The sequence below is a fragment of the Zonotrichia albicollis genome, chromosome 20 (genome assembly GCF_047830755.1).
Source record: "Zonotrichia albicollis isolate bZonAlb1 chromosome 20, bZonAlb1.hap1, whole genome shotgun sequence".
NCBI lineage: Eukaryota > Metazoa > Chordata > Aves > Passeriformes > Passerellidae > Zonotrichia > Zonotrichia albicollis.
In genome coordinates this window covers 8,062,032-8,079,516 of record NC_133838.1, presented here as the reverse complement: position 1 = coordinate 8,079,516, position 17,485 = coordinate 8,062,032, and the positions used below count along the sequence as shown (strand labels likewise).

The following is a 17,485-nucleotide window of genomic DNA, read 5'->3' as shown; positions in this document are numbered from 1 at the left end:
TATTTCCTGCAGGTCCCAGAGGGGATGGCACTTCTGCTTTTAGACTTGGGAGAAGGAGTTCCCGTGCAATGGATTTTCAGTTGCCTTAGTTAAACTGCCATTTTAACCTTCAGTACAACAGCAGCTTCACAAAGTGTCTCTTTCAGTCATCTAAAGCTTCATTTCTTTGAATAGTCTGGTTTTTATGCTTTTTGGGGTTTTGTGATGAGTACCTGGAAAGCATTCTTAGATTTTGCTGCTGTGAGCCAGATGTGAGAGTGGCTCAGTGTGCCCAGCTGAAGCTGTTCTGTGAACTGGCAGTTCATGCTAATGGTAATCAGATGCTTGAGTGAACAATCCTAAAGGTGTGCCAGGTTCCTGCCTTTCTTGTTTAGAGTTCTTCATTTTAATTCTGGTTTTTAATGCACTGGCCTGGAAAAGGAACTGGTATCAAATATTTTTTCCAGCAGAAGTTTCATAGCAGCATTGCAGTGGGTTCTGCTGCTCTATTACTGTTAATAAATTGCACTTTGATGTTCTAGGCTGATGTTTCCTATTTTTTTCTGTCAGCTGCTGAGGATGGTTGGTTGGGTCATTAATATTTGCTTGAGGAAAGGGCTTTAAAAAATAATTTCAGCTTAGGGCTTTTGGGCTTTTATGACTAACCAATACCAGCATCCTGATGGGACCACAGTTGATGCTGTTGAATTTGTGACATCCCGTGTAGCTCTGTGCCTCAGGCAGCTTTAATGCTGATTCCAAAACTTCCCCCCAGCTTTTGTCTTAACAAACCCAGAACCAGAGAGGTTGGGGTCAGCTTGTTGAGTGCAGCAGATGAGTTCCAACAACTTGGAATGTCTGTCTTGAAGAGATTTGTAGGACAGCTGGGATAACCATGCAACAACTGCTGCTGTAAAATACACAGCCCTCAGTGCCAGCTGTGCATTCTTAACTTATCTTACTGCACATCAGCACCTGTCCTTCAGTCCTGTTCCACAGGGACTTTCAGCAGAAATGCTCACCCAAGATGATGTTTCTCTGCAATGTTCATCACAGTGACCACAGAGTCTTTTCATGCTTTATAAAAGTTGTATTCATAACATTGTGGTGTAACTTAAATTATCTTTCAGTGCAAGTGTTTTGAGTGAGAGAGGAATCTCTTATTGCTATTTGGTCCTGGCATAAGAGAACTGCTGAGATGTGTGTAGAGTTGGAATCTGCACTGCCCTTTTGGCCAAAGGGTTTGGAAGGGAAGGGTTGCAGGGTGTCTGTGCTGATTTTTATAGCAAGCTGTTTTAGTCTTGAGAAGTTTGATAGAACATTGTGACAGAACACATAACAGCAGGAGAGCTAGGAAGAGAAGGAACAGGAAAGTCTGTTCATGGACATGTATGGAAATGTAACAGATTTAGGACTGAGTATAAAATTAGGTTCTCTGAGGGAAAACATCTCTTCTCATTTTGCTGTCTATTCCTCAGTTTTTGTTCCTTTTTCAGGAAAAGGGGAAACTTTCCACTTTAGAGTAAAGCTAAGGGCTAGGACAGATGTCTGACTGGTGACTCATTTCTGCATTTTGCTCCTACCATCATCACTTCCATCTGCATGACAGGGAGCTCAGTTTGTCACTTGGCTCCCTTGCAGAGTTCACCACACACTCGTTTGGGTGTGAAAGAATTGGCCTGAGGGCACAGAGCTGCCCCCTTTGTGGGGAGCATGTGATAACTGACTGCTCTCAAACACTGCAGCAAGCTGAGACCCCCCTGTGCATTCTGGCAGGGCATCCACCTCCATCAAAGCTTCTCATTTGTGCTGGAAGATAAATTGTGACTGTTAAACTGAAAGTGATTCATTTCACTGACTGCAAGGAGTCTTAAAATATTTCCCATGTCTTGACTAGCTGGCTCTGACACTTTAGTAAAACTTCATTTAAGCAGTTGCCAAGTGCATGTCTAGCTGTGCAAACAAGAGGAATCTAAACCTTAGAGGAGGTTAAAGGATTTTTTTTTTCTAGTATGTCCTTTACTTCTTTTTTCCAGATCCATAAGAGGAATATTCTGTGAGCCAAGAGGTGTAGAAATAGGGACTTGGAGAATTGCTTTGAATTGTTTGTGGGCACTAAGGCCCATGAATGGCAGTTCCACTTGAAGAGGTGCCTGATCTGGTAGTGGGTGATCCAGCTTTGTGGGAGTTTTCCCTGACAGTGATTTCCTGGCCATCTGTTGTGGCAGCATCAAATAACATCAAATATCCATTTTGAAGCACTGTTAGCTTTCCTCCATGAGTATTCAAGCAGTGTCAGACAGATGCAGTTTTTAAGGAAGAGAGGAGCTTGTTTCCTAGCAACTGGAGATCTTACTGCAGGCTGCCTCTTGGTCAGGCACTTCTTTTTGCTTTAGCCATTGAAGTTCCTTTAATGTGAAGTGTCAGCTGGATCAAGAGTTGAATGCTCAGAGGTTTATCCTGTGAAAAACAGAAACCATTACAACAGATTTAAATCTTATAATGGTTCTCTAATAGACCACTAAGCTGATTCCTGCAGAATACAAGTGAGTTGCACTACAGGTATGTGGTATGTAGCTGGCACCTGAATGGGTTTTCTGCTCAGGTGCACAATGTGAGTTTTCTGCTAACCTGTGTAGTGTCTGTTAGAACACACTGCTGCTTGTGGGGCAGAAAGCATGAAAACTGAAACATGTTAAGTGCAGAAAGCATGAAAACTTTCTTGTTATGTGCCATCCTGTCTTTTAGAAATGTACATACCATTTTGGTTTCTTAACATCCCATCTTGCGTAGTAATAATGAGATCCTAACATAGTGGAAGAGCCATTGAATAGAAATATTTTCTTAAGTTGTTAGTCTAAAGCAGGCATTCCTTTTTACTCCTGCAGAGTCTCTTGCAGGCACCAGAGGTAACTGGTTGACTGCAGTTGCTGCAGAGCACCATTCTAGCTTGTGTTTTATCAGAATGTCTCATGCATTTCCATGATTTCTTGTACAGTTCATCAGCCAGTTTGTTCCTTGGTTCATGTCTTTACTGCATGTAGTGTAAGCATGTGTTGAACCATCTCTCTTAATTCACAAGAGTCTTTTGAATGATGTACAGATCTGGAGACTGGTATCAAGGCTTTGTGAAGATATTTATGTTTAGCTGGAAATAGCACCACGGATATTTTGAAGTGTATGATTTCATCATGTTGGTTTTGCACAGCCTGATTTTTGATAGTGAGGGGGGGCATGCAAGTGGCTTCTGTGAGAAGCTGCTGGAAGCTTCCACCATGTCCAGCAGAGCCAGTCCCTGGTGGCTCTGAGGATGGACATGCTGCTGGCCAGGGCTGGGCCATGTAGAAATGATGGAAAGGCCTCCCTGATAACAAATTTAAGAAGAAAATCAAAACAAAGTGGGGGTGTCCTGGTTTGGGGCAAATTTGTTAAAGAATCTGCAAAGGAGGGCCCCTCCAGAAAGCAAAACCCACACGGCCCCTCCCCACAACCGGTTTGGGAAAAAATTCCTCGGAGAGAGGTCAAAGAACCTGTTTATTTGACTGGCCCAGCACCCCCCAGCACACAAAATGAACAATACCTGATGACACCGCTCTGAGGAAGATGGCAAAATCAGAAAGTCTCTTTGGGGATGGTTGCTCTGTTCTCAGTCCCTCTGGCGCTGGGGCAGCCGCTGCAGCCGAACCCTTGGTGTTCCCGGGTCCCAGTCCAGAGCAGGTTCGAGATGGTCACAGGAACAGTCCAGGAAGCAATGTGGACTGTTTAGCTAAACTAGCTAATAAGCAGAGGCAGAAAGCAGAGCAGAAGCAAGAGCAGAAAAAGAGAGCAAGCAAAAGCAGCAAGCTGAAGCTGGAAGTGAAAAAACAGCCTTATGTACTGCTTGTCTCTGTGTCCTGATAAGAGAAACCCAAACAAAACTTCCACTCTTCAGAGCCGGTCTTAAAGGCACAGAACAGGTGAATGGGGATACAAGAATAATAACGTCACCCCAGGACAGGGGGCAATTTGAATTGCAGCTAGAGAAGAGGAGGAGGTGAGAATGTGATGGAAACACCAAGGACAGTGGAGAAGGAGGGGCAGGAGATGCTCCAGGTGCTGGAGCTGAGATTCCACTGCAGGCTGTGGTGAGAGCAGGGTGAAACAGCCCCTGAAATGCATGGATCCATGGGGGAGGCAGAGATCCACCCTCAGCCTGTGGGGATCCATGGGGAGGCAGAGATCCACCCTCAGCCTGTGGGGATCCACGGGGGAGGCAGAGATCCACCCTCAGCCTGTGGGGATCCATGGGGGAGGCAGAGATCCACCCTCAGCCTGTGGGGATCCACGGGGGAGGCAGAGATCCACCCACAGCCTGTGGGGATCCATGGGGGAGGCAGAGATCCACCCTCAGCCTGTGGGGATCCATGGGGGAGGCAGAGATCCACCCTCAGCCTGTGGGGATCCACGGGGGAGGCAGAGATCCACCCACAGCCTGTGGGGATCCATGGGGGAGGCAGAGATCCACCCTCAGCCTGTGGGGATCCACGGGGGAGGCAGAGATCCACCCTCAGCCTGTGGGGATCCATGGGGGAGGCACCCACAGAGATCCACCCTCAGCCTGTGGGGATCCATGGGGGAGGCAGAGATCCACCCTCAGCCTGTGGGGATCCAAACAAAGGCTGTCTGGATGAAGAGGGGCTCTCTCCTGTGTCTGGTGACCGACAGCAGGACAGGGGGACATGGAATGAAGCTGTGTCAGGGTAAGCACAGGTTGGACATCAGGGAAATGTTCTTTACTCCCAGGGTGGTTGGATACTGGAACAAGCTCCCCAGAGGAGCAGTCACAGCACCAAAGCTGCCAGAGTTCAGGGAGCATTTACCAATGCTGTTAGTCACACAGTTTAATTTGAGGTAGTACTTTGAGGGGCAAGACTTGCAGGTTCTTTCCAACTGAATTCTGTTTCTATGATAAACACCTGGGAAGAGAACAAAACTAAATCTGTGAGGTATTTAATCCAAATAAGTAAATTTTGCTTGCTATTTACAAAAATAATCTGAATTTCTACTACTGAATTAGTTCTTCAAGTCTCATAATTATTAGTAGTATCTGCTTGTATAAGACATAAGCCTAGAATGTCTTTAACACAATTCTTCCAAAGTCCCACAAAGATAATATTTTGACCTTCAACTTCATTTTACCTATTTTGGCATTGCATGCAGTTTTAACAGTTTGAGTGGAAAACTTTCCAGTTGAAAAGCAAGTAATGAATGACTTAAATTTTTTTTATTTTTTACTATAAAACTACAGTTGAAAGGTGCTGATTCCAAACTTCAGTATCTGGTATCTGGTGTGATCAGAGACCTTTAGCCATTGCTGAAGGACATCATCTTTAATGGTGCTGTCTTTAGGGAGGCGTGGGGGTCTGTTTTCTATAGCCCAGCGTTCTCTTGCTGCAGAGTTTGGGAGAAGAGAATCCATTGCTGTCACTTGTCACCGTGCCTGGAGTTTCCTAAAAACACAGTCCCTACACAGATTTGTGAAGAAGTATGAATGCAGTGAGACAATTTCATTTAATGTCACCTGTAAATTGGTGTGTTCTCAAAGGATTTTTTCTTTTCCTAGCTAATAAATTGATTACACGAGAAGGGCCTTCCTTTCTGCAGATGCGAATCAAACATTTGATGAAGTCCAACTGCATCCCCCAGGCCACCTTCTTGTCAAAATTGTGTGCAGATTCTCCAGAAATTGCAAATGTTTCATCTTTTCGCCAAGCCTACATCACATGTGTGTGTTCAATGCTGCCTAATGAAGATTCCATTAAGGAGGTTAGTAGCCTACAGTCCCTTTTTAATATATATTTGTGAAGCATTTTAGAATTTATTTATGTAGTACTAAGCACTGAAGCTGAAGAGTGAAACTGTTGCATAAGAGGAATTCTGAAAGATTATTTTGGAAGATTGGACAATGTGTGGTCATCCCTTTGCAGGAATTGGATGTGATAGGGCTGGCTGAGTCAGGTGTGGAAGTTAAATTGCTGAGCTCCTACAAATTAAACTATTTCTATCTATATCTATAATTAATAGCAAATATATGCACACACAAGTGTATATATGCATCTGTAAGTGCACACTTCTCTAGAGGTATTATGTGAATGTGTATTATGTGAATGTTTAACTCTTAAATTACTGTTAGTGGGATATATCCAAGCTGACACCCTTGTTTGATACACAGGGTTATAACAGAGATGGTTTTGTTATTGCTGAGCAAAGGAGGCTGGAAGGACACACAGCCAGGACAGCTGACCCAGCTGACCAAGGATGTCCCAGACCATGGCATCATGCTCCCTGTACACAGTGAGGGGAAGGAGGAGGAAGGGGAGCATTTGAGAGATGGAATTTGTCTTCTCAAGTCTCCATTATGCACAATTGTGCCTTGCTCTCCTGGAGGTGCCTGCCCATGGGTAGCAGTGAATTAATTCCTGCTTTTGTTTTTGTGCATGGCTTTTGCTTCACCTGTTCTATTGTCTTTACCTCCACCTACAAGTTTTCTCACTTTTACCCTTCCCCTTCTGTCCCTGGTACCTCTGGTAGGGGAGTTGAGCAGCTGTGAGGGGCCTGGGTCCAGCTGGGGTTAAACCACAAGAAGGAGACAAATCCCAAGCAAGTTCAGCAATGTCTGCTTAAGGTGGAACATATCTGTGTATCAAACCAGGGTGTCAGCTTGGATAGAAGCCACAAACAGTAATTATGAAGAGCATTTACTACTAAGACAACATTATGTTTTAATATATTTTTTCACTGGATCTATTCTGCTTCACAGAACAGACTGTGTTCTAGCAATATGTACTTTAAACAGCTGTTGATATTATAAACATTTCAAACTTCTTGCTCATCATGAATAACAATGATAGAGAACAAACAACAGGAAGTTGAACTGATTTTTGCAGCCATCTCAGTCAGCAGGAGAGCAGAAGCAGGGATCTTAACCCAGTTTCCCATTCTGGCTTGACACTGGAGTTCATTCAGCAGTGCCAGCATTTCCTAGGGTCCACTGACTTTTGGTGTTCAACTTGAGCCCAGAACTGAGCTCTTGCAGCAGCCATTTCCAGGGCAATTCACAAACTGCAAGGCCTTGCAGATGTGTCAGTTTTGCACTGGATAGAGTTTATAAAATACAGCAGATTTTGGGGGGGAAGGAAGGAGGGAGGGTCACTGATTCACCTCTGGTAAGACAGAAACCTCAGTAAGTTATTTAGGTGACAGTGCTTTGATATCTAAGGGAACAGACCCCAGCTGGACCCAGGCCCCTCACAGCTGCTCAACTCCCCTTCCAGAGGTACCAGGGACAGAAAGGGAAGGGTAAAAGAGAAAACTTGTAGGTAGAGGTAAAGGCAATATAATAGGTGAAGCCAAAGCCATGCACAAAAACAAAAGCAGGAATTAATTCACTGCTACCCATGGGCAGGCACCTCCAGGAGAGCAAGGCACAATTGTGCATAATGGAGACTTGAGAAGACAAATTCCATCTCTCAAATGCTCCCCTTCCTCCTCCTTCCCCTCACTGTGTGCAGGGAGCATGATGCCATGGTCTGGGATATGCTTTGGTCAGCTGGGTCACCTGTCCTGGCTGTGTGTCCTTCCAGCCTCCTTTGCTCAGCAATAACAAAACCATCTCTGTTATAACCCTGTGCCCAGCAGAAATCCCAAACACAGCCCCACACCAGCCAGGAAGAAAATGAACTCTACCCCAGCCAAAATCAGCACTGCTCTAAACACTTCTGTTTCTGCCATCATGCTTTGAGATGTGGCTGTTCAGAATCAGCACTAGGGATGAGGAGAACAACAGCCTGGCTTTTTCACAACTCTTGATCTTTTTGGACCTGGCTTCTAATTTTCAAAAGTAACACTAGAATCCCTGTAAGGGCAGAGACACAGAATGGGAAGTTTTAGATAAATGGTTGCCTGCATGCAAGTATTTAGCTGAGCTGCCCAAAGTGGAAGGTTGTCCCAAATAAAACTGATGTTGAGAGGGGTCAGAACTAACAGGTGAACTTCTCACACCATCTTGTAGCTGAAAGGTGTGGCATGATTTCTGGGTACAGGAGATGTAATGTTTTGTGTGTGAGATTTGATTTCTTTTATAAATGCACTGTGAATAAAGTGCTTTTTCTTTTTAATTTTCTTTAAGATTGCAAAGGTGGATTGCAAAGAGGTTCTAGACATCATATGTAATCTGGAGTCTGAGGGACAAGAAAACACTGCATTTATTCTCTGTACAACATATCTTACCCATCAGCTTCAAACAGCAAATGTGTATTGCTCTTGGTAAGTATAAGCTGCTTCTGCTACCTGTTCCTCTCTAGCTAGAATTGAGTGACTATAGTACAAAAATATGTAGAGAAGGTGAATTTATCCTTTACTTGAGAAGTGAAGCAGACTGAAGCTCTTCCTAGATAATTACTTATTTTGTCACAAGTTGCTATGCTAATACAGCAGTTAGGAAAAAGTAATGTTTAAACAATTTAAAACTGAAATAGCTCTCCCACTCTTGGCATGAACACTGGCACTGCTGTGGGGTGCTGGATCTGTCAGTGCTCTCAGGGTTGCTGTTAAACCCCTGGCTTTGTGCTTCCACAGAGGATGTTGTCAGTCTGTTATTCCTTGGGAATTCTTGGCCCCATGAAAGTCTGGTGCATTTTTTTGTGCTGTTCCACAGAGATGTCAGTATTAGGAATGAGCAGAAGCAACACTCTGCTGCTTCTCTCCACTTGCCCTCCAAGAGCCTTTTTGTATTTTTGTAATTTCTGTAACTCCAAGAATTCTCAAGTTCCAGCTGCCTTCCCTGGGGATGAGATGGGAGAATGAAGTCTTCTGTCTAATGGTGATGCTGACATTGCAGAGATGTATAAATTGAAGTTCTGGTGGTGTACCTAGCAGTCCTTGTACAGCTGCTTGCTTATTGGAAGAGAAGAGGCAACTTTGTGTTATGATTCATCTTATCCATTTTAAATTTTTATGTGAGAGGTACAGGCTCTGGAAGTGTGGGACTGGGTTTATTTTGTTTAGAAAGGAAGCCTGCAGATGAATCCCAGTGCCAGTGGTTTCCCCTGTGAGGATCAGGAGATGCACAGGGGTTTGATCTGATGCTGGGAGCACAGGAACAGTTCTCTGCAGTGTCACCTGGAGATCAGGACCTCATTGAAGTGTGTGCTGTCCTTGAATAACACTTACATTTTTCTTGGCATCAGCTCTGAACTGACACTGTGAGTGCACAGATTGTGTGTATTTGCAATGTTCTTACATTCTGCTTTCAACTCTTCACAGGGAACTGACACTTTTCTGGAGCAAACTGCAGAGAAGAATAGATCCTTCCTTAGATTCCTTTTTGGAGAGATGTCGTCAGTTTGGCATCATTGCCAAGACACTACAGCATTTATTTTTCTTGATAAGAGTCATACAATCTGAAGTAAGTAACAGTCCTGAGTTTTTGGACACAGCTAGAGCTGTCTACATGAATTTATTGTTTTCGTAATAATTCTATTGAACTGGAAAAAAATATAGCTTATTTCATTATTCATACTCTCTGATTATGCCTAAGAACATACTAATAAAAACCTTCTGTTTTCTTTAAACAGGCAGAGGAAGCAGGACTTGCTGTGTCTGTGTTGTTGTGTGTGAGAGCCCTTCAGATCAGGTCCAACGGAAGCGATGAAATGAAGACATCAGTGTGCAAAACAATTGCTTGCCTTTTACCAGAAGACCTTGAAGTTAGAAGAGCCTGTCAGCTCACAGAATTCTTGCTTGAGCCAACTTTGAATGGATTTAATGCCTTGGAGGAGCTCTATATGCAGCCAGACCAAAAATTTGATGAAGAGAACGCACTGGTTCCGAATTCACTCCGCTGTGAGCTGCTGTTAGCTCTGAAAGCATATTGGCCATTTGATCCTGAATTTTGGGACTGGAAGACTTTGAAGAGGCATTGTCTGAAACTCTTAGGGAAGGTAGCTTCTGATTCTGAGGATGATGCAGGTTGTCATCTGTCACTCAATGAAACTGATATGTTAGAAACTTTCTTTAGTGACTATGATGAGACAAAAGAACACAAATATTATGATGGGAAAGACACAATGAGCCACCCTAAGGAAAAAGCAAGAGTAAAAAAACCAATTGGTTCTTCAGAAAGATACCAGAGATGGCTTCAATACAAGTTTTTTTGTGTGCTCTGCAAAAGGGAGTGTATAGAGGCCAGAATACTGCATCATTCTAAGATGCACATGGAAGATGGTATTTATACATGTCCTGTTTGCACAAAAAAGTTCAAGAGAAAGGAATTTTTTGTACCACACGTAATGGAACATGTTAAAATGCCACCTAGCAGAACACACAGACCTAAAAAGAAAATAATTCTGAAAAAAGAGAGATCACCACAAAAGACAACAGCTCCCAGCAGCCCACCCCCAGTGTTCCCAGAAAGGTCACACCAGACACAGCTCCCCGAAAGCTTCGACGATGACACAGAGGAATATGTCACATTCAGCCAGCTGGAAAACTGCCAGCTGCAAGACAGAGACATCTACCCCTGCCCTGGCACAGATTGCTCCAGAGTATTCAAACAGTTCAAGTACCTGAGCGTACACCTGAAAGCTGAACACCAGAACAACGACGAGAACGCCAAACACTACTTGGACATGAAGAACAGGCGGGAGAAGTGCGCCTTCTGCCGCCGCCACTTCATGACCTCGTTCCACCTGCGGGAGCACGAGCGCGTGCACTGCGGGCCCCAGCCCTACATGTGCGTGTCCATGGACTGCTACGCCAGGTTTGGCTCTGTCAATGAGCTGCTCAACCACAAACAGACCCACGACGACCTGCGCTATAAGTGTGAGCTCAACGGCTGCAATATCGTTTTCAGTGACTTAGGGCAGCTGTACCATCACGAGGCGCAGCACTTCAGGGATGCCTCGTACACTTGTAACTATTTTGGTTGTAAGAAGTTTTATTATTCAAAGACTGAATTTCAGAATCACCTCGCAGCACATGATATTAAAGTGTCAAATGGGGAAGGGAAGCAAACGCTGAACCTTGAAGGGTTGGTTTCAGAAGAAAAATCCAGTTATCTTCCAGAGTCTCGGCTGCTTGAACAATCTGAAAATTCCAATCTGAATGATAACTTGGATCCCTCAGGCTCTCAGGAAATTCCACAGGTGAAGGAAGAATCTCTCTCTGACAGTGAAGATCTCAACAGTGAAAGTAATTGCAGCCTGCATTGTGGGAAGCACAGGGCAGATGCTGCAGCAAGCCAAGGTCAGACATCCCCACAGCTCCTTGGAACAGCGGCTCACAGCCAGTCAGGTCCAGGTTTTGTCGTGTCCCAGGAAGGAGTCTTCCATCCAGCAAATATGAAAGAACAGTGTTCCAATGTGGCAGTTTGCTTTGATGAGAAAAATCTTTCCTGTGGTTTTGAAGGCTGCTGTTCCACCCACAAAAATTCCAGAAGTTTGCAAAAGCACCTTCGAAGGGTCCATCCATACAACTTTAAAGGTAAAAGAAATATGGAAATGAAAACTAAATACTTTCTTGATCTGTTGAATGATGCTCAGGACAGTAAATCCCCTACAGATATGAGTCCAGAGTTAGGTCATAATTCTGATACAAATGCTGACTCTCCAGAAAGTGTGTGTTGTGCTGTAGATGCTAAAGGAAGCGGTGGCCTGAGGGAAGAAACCTGTCCTTCTTCCCCAGAAACATCTTTTTATGACAGCTCTAAAGAACTAGACATTGAAGATAACATGTTGGAACTCATGTTAGGCTTGAAACACCTAAGCTTAAAAAATAACATTCAGAATTCTTCAAGACAGAAATCTTTCCTGGGCTATTCATCTAGGGATTCCAAGTGCTCTGAGTCAGTTGATGAAGCTACCTCAAAATTTCACCTTCAAGATCAAGATGATAATTTACCCAGCCAGTACCTTACTCAACTGGCAGCTAAACCATTTTTCTGTGAGTGTCACGGATGTACATGTGAGTTTGTGACCAGAGAAGCTCTCTTAATGCATTATGTTAAAAAGCATAACTATTCAAAGGAAATGGTTCTTCAGCTAAATATGTTCCAGCATCGATATTCACCATTTAAGTGTCATATTTGCCAAAGATCTTTCACAAGAAAAACACATCTTCGAATTCACTACAGAAACAAACATCAAATTGGCTGTCAGAGGGTGGCTCACAAGGTGTGTCCCAGTGAAAAATATGATCATGTAGGTTTGTGTACAGAGGACATGCATAAGAACAGCACTGCTCCAGTGCCTGCCTGTGCAAACAGCGTTGGGTTCTCTGGACACTCGGACTCTGAACAGCTGTGCCACCCAAAAAAGGAAGACTGCTGTTCTGAGACTGACTTGGAGTCCAATGAGGAGACAGACAATGATGTAACGAGAAAAACATCTAACATAGCTTCCCTGGACAGTCACAGGGAAGAGCTGGAAGCAAGACAGGGAAGAGGAAGCAAAAGAACAGTTGCTAAAGGAAACTTATGTTACATATTGCATAAGTACCACAAACCATTTCATTGTATACATAAAAGCTGCAACTCAGCATTCACAAACCAGAAAGGTTTGATTCGCCATTACAGAACTGTTCACCAGTATAATAAGGAACAGCTCTGCTTAGAAAAAGACAAAGCAAGAACAAAAAGGGAACTTGTCAAATGTAAAAAAATATTTGCATGCAAACACAAAGAGTGTGGTAAGCGTTTTCTGTGTTCTAAAGCTCTTGCTAAACATTGTAGTGACTTCCACAATGAAATCTTAGAGGATCAAAAACTGCTTTCTGAAGCGGAGTCTGCCAGATTTGCTTGTAACCAAGCACACTGCCATGCTGTATTTTATACATTTAATAAGCTTAAACGGCACCTAATAGAAGAACATGCCAATGAAGAAAAATTAAACAAAGATTTTGAAATCCATTGTGACCTTAATGGCTGCAATCGAATTTTCACAAATTACAGTCACTATTCTCAGCATGTATATTTCAGACACAGTGAATATTATGATAGTCTCTTTGGAAATCACAAAGAGGAGGAAGATGAGGAAGATAAAAATGAGCAAAATTGTTTGAAAGACAGCTTTGGCACAAGCAAGCAGAATGGGAAACAATTAAAAGACAGAGCTAAAAGAATTAACAGAAGCAGGGAAAAGCATTTGCTAAATTTCAAAACAAAAGAGGAAGCCCTACAAATGTGCAAAGAGAAGTCCAACCAGACCCAGTACCCCTGCATGGTGCAGGGGTGCCTGTCTGTGGTCAAACTGGAGAGCAGCATCGTGAGGCACTACAAGCGCACACACCAGATGACCAACATGTACATCGAGCAGCGCCTTCAGAAACTCGTCCTTTGTGTCAAATGTGGCATCATGATTGAGAAGCAGTCCTGCTCTAACTCAGCTTCAGACTTGGATAAAGAAGGTGTAGAAGTTAACGAGGATAAATCAGCAAATTCTGAGCCCGTGCAGGAGAGTGACAAACCCCTTGTTGCAAACCCTGCAGGCGATGCTCCAGACGAGAGTAACGAAGACCAAAAACAAAGTTCACCGAGCGGTGTGAATGGTGATGCCAGTGCCTTTGTGTATTCAGGCACTTTAAAATATAACCACAGTTCCCAGAACTCCTCTTTTGAAGAGCCTAACAGCAGGGAGACAACTGTGTGTAAAACTGAAGATCTTCCTGAAAGCAGTGAAAGAGAGAATAGCTCTTCTTTGTCCAGTTTACAATTAGAGTTGCCAAGAGAGAAAGACCCAGAAGGATGTCAACATAGTGCTGTTAATCAGAATGCAAAAAGAAATGTACTTTGTGCTACAAAAGACAAATTTCAAAAACCTCCTGTGCCCAAACCATTTGATTTAAAGACATATAAACCAATGGGATTTGAGTCTTCATTTTTAAAATTTATTCAGGAGAGTGAGGGAAAAGATGATGACGATGATGATGATTGTGACGAGGTCGTAGAATGGGAGTCTCCTGAGCAGTTGCCAGTAGATGAAATGTTGCAAAAAGAGGGAGACAGTCAAGGGAATACACCAGTAAACAACTTTGTAAGTGATGAAAATGTAATCATAACCCCAAGTAATCCTGGGCAGCTAACAGAGATCCAGCCCTTGCTGTCAGAGTCCTCCTCTGCCCCTTCTTTAGAAAACCTGAGGGCAATCTTGGACAAGGCCCTAACGGACTGTGGAGACCTTGCCTTAAAACAGCTGCATTACTTACGACCAGTAGTAGTTCTTGAAAGATCCAAGTTTTCCACACCTCTCATAGATTTATTTCCAACAAAAAAGGCAGATGAGCTGTGTGTAGGAAGTACATAAGTAGCTTTGCTTAGAGCAGATAGCCTCCACTACTGCTGTACGGGGAGAACTTCAAATTAGAACAGTAATTGTTACAGTACACACTTTTTAGGTTAGTTTTGACTGTTTAATTCCATGAATGTATAATATCTGTCAAAAGTAATGGCCAAGTTAATTTAGCTCCCCATTTTTTTCAATGAACAATGCTGATTTTGGTGCTATTTAACACATCAGAATACTGGGGGCTTCCTCTTGAAGAGTAAATGTGCATGATTGTATATGGAAAAAGTTCTGGGGTACCAGGGTTTGGGGGGCGATGGAGTTATTACTTGACTTGAATGTGCACCCCAGGGTGCTTTGTGTAACATATTGTACACTACAGCATCTTATATTTTTTGAGTTATGAGTTTCAATAAATTACAGTTTTTCACCCATTTGTTTACTGTACAGTAAATCTTTAATGTGCTTTACTTGTAATTGAGTTTGGGACCATTCTGAGTGCATTGGACAGTGTTGCTTAAGTTTTATGCATTTGTAGATAATTTATCAGACTGATAAAATAGATACAGAAAAGTAAAGTATTACATTTTATTTTACAACATTCTCTGTGCTTTTTTTAGACTTGAAAGAACTATAATTAGTCCAGGCTTACTAATTACACTTCTGCATGAGAAAGTCTTTGTTCCTTTAAAGGCAGAGGGTGTTTTCTGAGACTGTCTGGCACCACCTGAGTGTGTGATGAGTGGTGTTGAGACTTCCAAGCAGGTTGTGTCACATCAAAGTACCAGTATACATCTGGAGTTCCCTGGTTAGCTTTTGGACAATGAATGATGAAACCTAGCTGGAAGATTCACCAGAAGAGTCAGCTAGTATTTTAAGCTCTGTTTCTTGCTCTTTATATAATTTCTTTCCACACATGGCTACATCAGGAGGCTCAGAATCACTGGGGTATTTCCCCATCTCCATGGGGATTCTAATGAGCAAGCAGCAAACACAGCTTCTGACTGAGGGCTTGGGTGTTGTTGGGGCTTTTGAGGTTTTATACTGTGATTTGAAAAGCAGCAGTGGAAAGGAAATGGAAAAAACTTTGGGAAATGTTTCTGTTGGGTGCAGGAATGATGGCAGCTATCAAACAGTGAACTGTGGTATGACCAAAATGAGGCAGAAATGGCATCTTCGTACTGCAATTAGGAAAATAAAGTTATTTGGGCATCCTTAAAAGTTAGGTTAAAAATCATGCACCAATCAAGAGAAGTGTGGCTTACTGCCTAGCCTCTCAAGTAATTTCCTCTCTAAACTGTAAGCTGTTTTTAATGAAAGAAATATGGTGCATCAATCTTCTCACAAAGTTCTAAAAATGGAAGTAAGCTGTGTCAAAAGGTTCAATACTGCAACATCACCAGCCAGCCTTCAGTGTGTTCCAAAGTAATAATGAAATACCTTTTAATTTCAAGTTTGAGTCATGTTTTAACATACTTGAATCTTCAAGATCTCAAACCAGAAAAGTTGAACAGCAAGCTTAATAGAGTTGTGATGGCTGCTTCAGGTATTGGGCCAGAGAGACCCCGTTACCCTCTCAGGGTTTGAGCATCCCAGAGAAGAGCCTGTCCCTTTGTGGCCAGCATGAACAGTAAATTCTTTGAGGTTTGGAGACCAGTTTCAAGCAGCTGTATTTCCCACAAAACAATTTGCATGTGAAACTCACTCACTCAGATGTAATTCTGCTTTTGCCAAATGAGTTCCTGTGTGCCTGCAAAGCACCCCCAGTGCAGGCTGCAGAGTGCACACTGCACTCACTGCACCTCTGGTGTCACAGAGCCTGTTCTTTCCATAGGCTGGGAATACCACAGGACAGAGACAGGAATCATTTCTGTCTGCCAGGCATGGAGACAAGTCCTGTAACATTCCTCAGTCCCAGAGTTACATTTAGGAAATGGTTGAGTTGCTTTGGGCTGCACTCAAAAGCAGCTTGGAGGCATTTTCCTGTGGTGATGTGGCACTCCATGCACTGCCAGGACTCTTAGTAATGTGGGCTCATAGGGTGTTCATACTTCAGCTGAAAGATACCAGTACAGCACTGGTCAGCTTCTTTCTTGTTGCAAAAATTATATATTTCCCATTTCAGAGACTGTCAGTGTGTTTCAGTCCTTGAACTCCATCATCTACAAAATGCTCTGATGTCTCCATGAGGTAATAAGTGTCACACCATCAAAACTGTACAGCTTGAACCTACATCCTTATGCAAATTTTCTCTTGGGCTTTTTTATCTGATCTAATTGCCTAGCACACATGAGTATCTGAGAAGAAAGCTACAAAAGGGTAAAGGTTTGAAGAGTTTTTACTGTCTATTTCTGTTTTCATGCCATGAGGTAGGCCATCATTTTCCCTCCCAAGTGCTACCAGAATTTGTCTTACAAATGAGGTAACATTTCCAGCTTCTTGCTTCCAAGCATATGGGAGAAACATTTTGTTCTGCACTAAAGGAACACCATTGCATTGATTTTCCAAAAAAAGAATTCTTAATGTGAAGAGCAGACACCTCAGAAAACACAGTTCATAGGGAATGATGCTTCCATTTTTTAAATTGTTGTCTTGAAGTGAATTTTATAGGACAAAAACATATTGTGGGCTGCCCTGCCATGTTCCCATGGGTAGTAAAAAGTTGTAAATACCTTTACAATGAGAGACATTCCAGTCTGACCTCTCTCTTTCCAGCAGAGCTCTCAGCAGAGCCAGCAGCACTTCCTCCTGTACCCTTTTCTGCAGGGATATATTAGGTTACAGAAAACGCTGGGCTTCAATATATTTGACAGGTCATTCTTCTATCTAGCTTAAAAAAGATAACTAATAGATAATGAGAACATTAAGTTGGCATTATTTTATTAAAAGTTAATGACTAAAAATCCACAGGCATGTTCTGTTATACTTCAGACTGGTAGGAATTAGGTTAATGACTGGTACTAAAATGCCATATCTAGAAGTGGCTCAATGCTAACACATCTCTTACTGTATTTTTGTCAGGTTACACAGTCCCTGCATGGCACCCTGTCCCCAGGCAGCACCGTGCTGTCTGCACCGAGCATTACACAGGCCAAATCTCAAGTGCACGTTTCGGCTTTAAATAAACCAGCAAGTCCTGCAGCAGTCAGTGATAATTTCTGTACTTCTATTAGTGCTTCTCTAAACGGTTT

At 42.9% G+C, this 17,485-nt stretch overlaps 1 protein-coding gene across 3 annotated transcripts in view; it reads left to right on the top strand.

The window, feature by feature from the left end:
• RLF (RLF zinc finger) overlaps window positions 1-14,728 on the top strand; it is a 39,747-nt gene extending 25,019 nt beyond the window's left edge. For all 3 annotated transcript variants that reach the window (XM_074555894.1, XM_074555895.1, XM_074555896.1), the window contains 4 exons: window positions 5,582-5,784; window positions 8,147-8,283; window positions 9,283-9,424; window positions 9,594-14,728. In XM_074555894.1, coding sequence (XP_074411995.1) covers window positions 5,582-5,784; window positions 8,147-8,283; window positions 9,283-9,424; window positions 9,594-14,315 — 5,204 coding nt within the window. In that variant the 3' untranslated portion in view covers window positions 14,316-14,728. The remainder of the gene's footprint in view (window positions 1-5,581; window positions 5,785-8,146; window positions 8,284-9,282; window positions 9,425-9,593) is intronic.
• The last annotated feature ends 2,757 nt before the right edge of the window (window positions 14,729-17,485 follow it).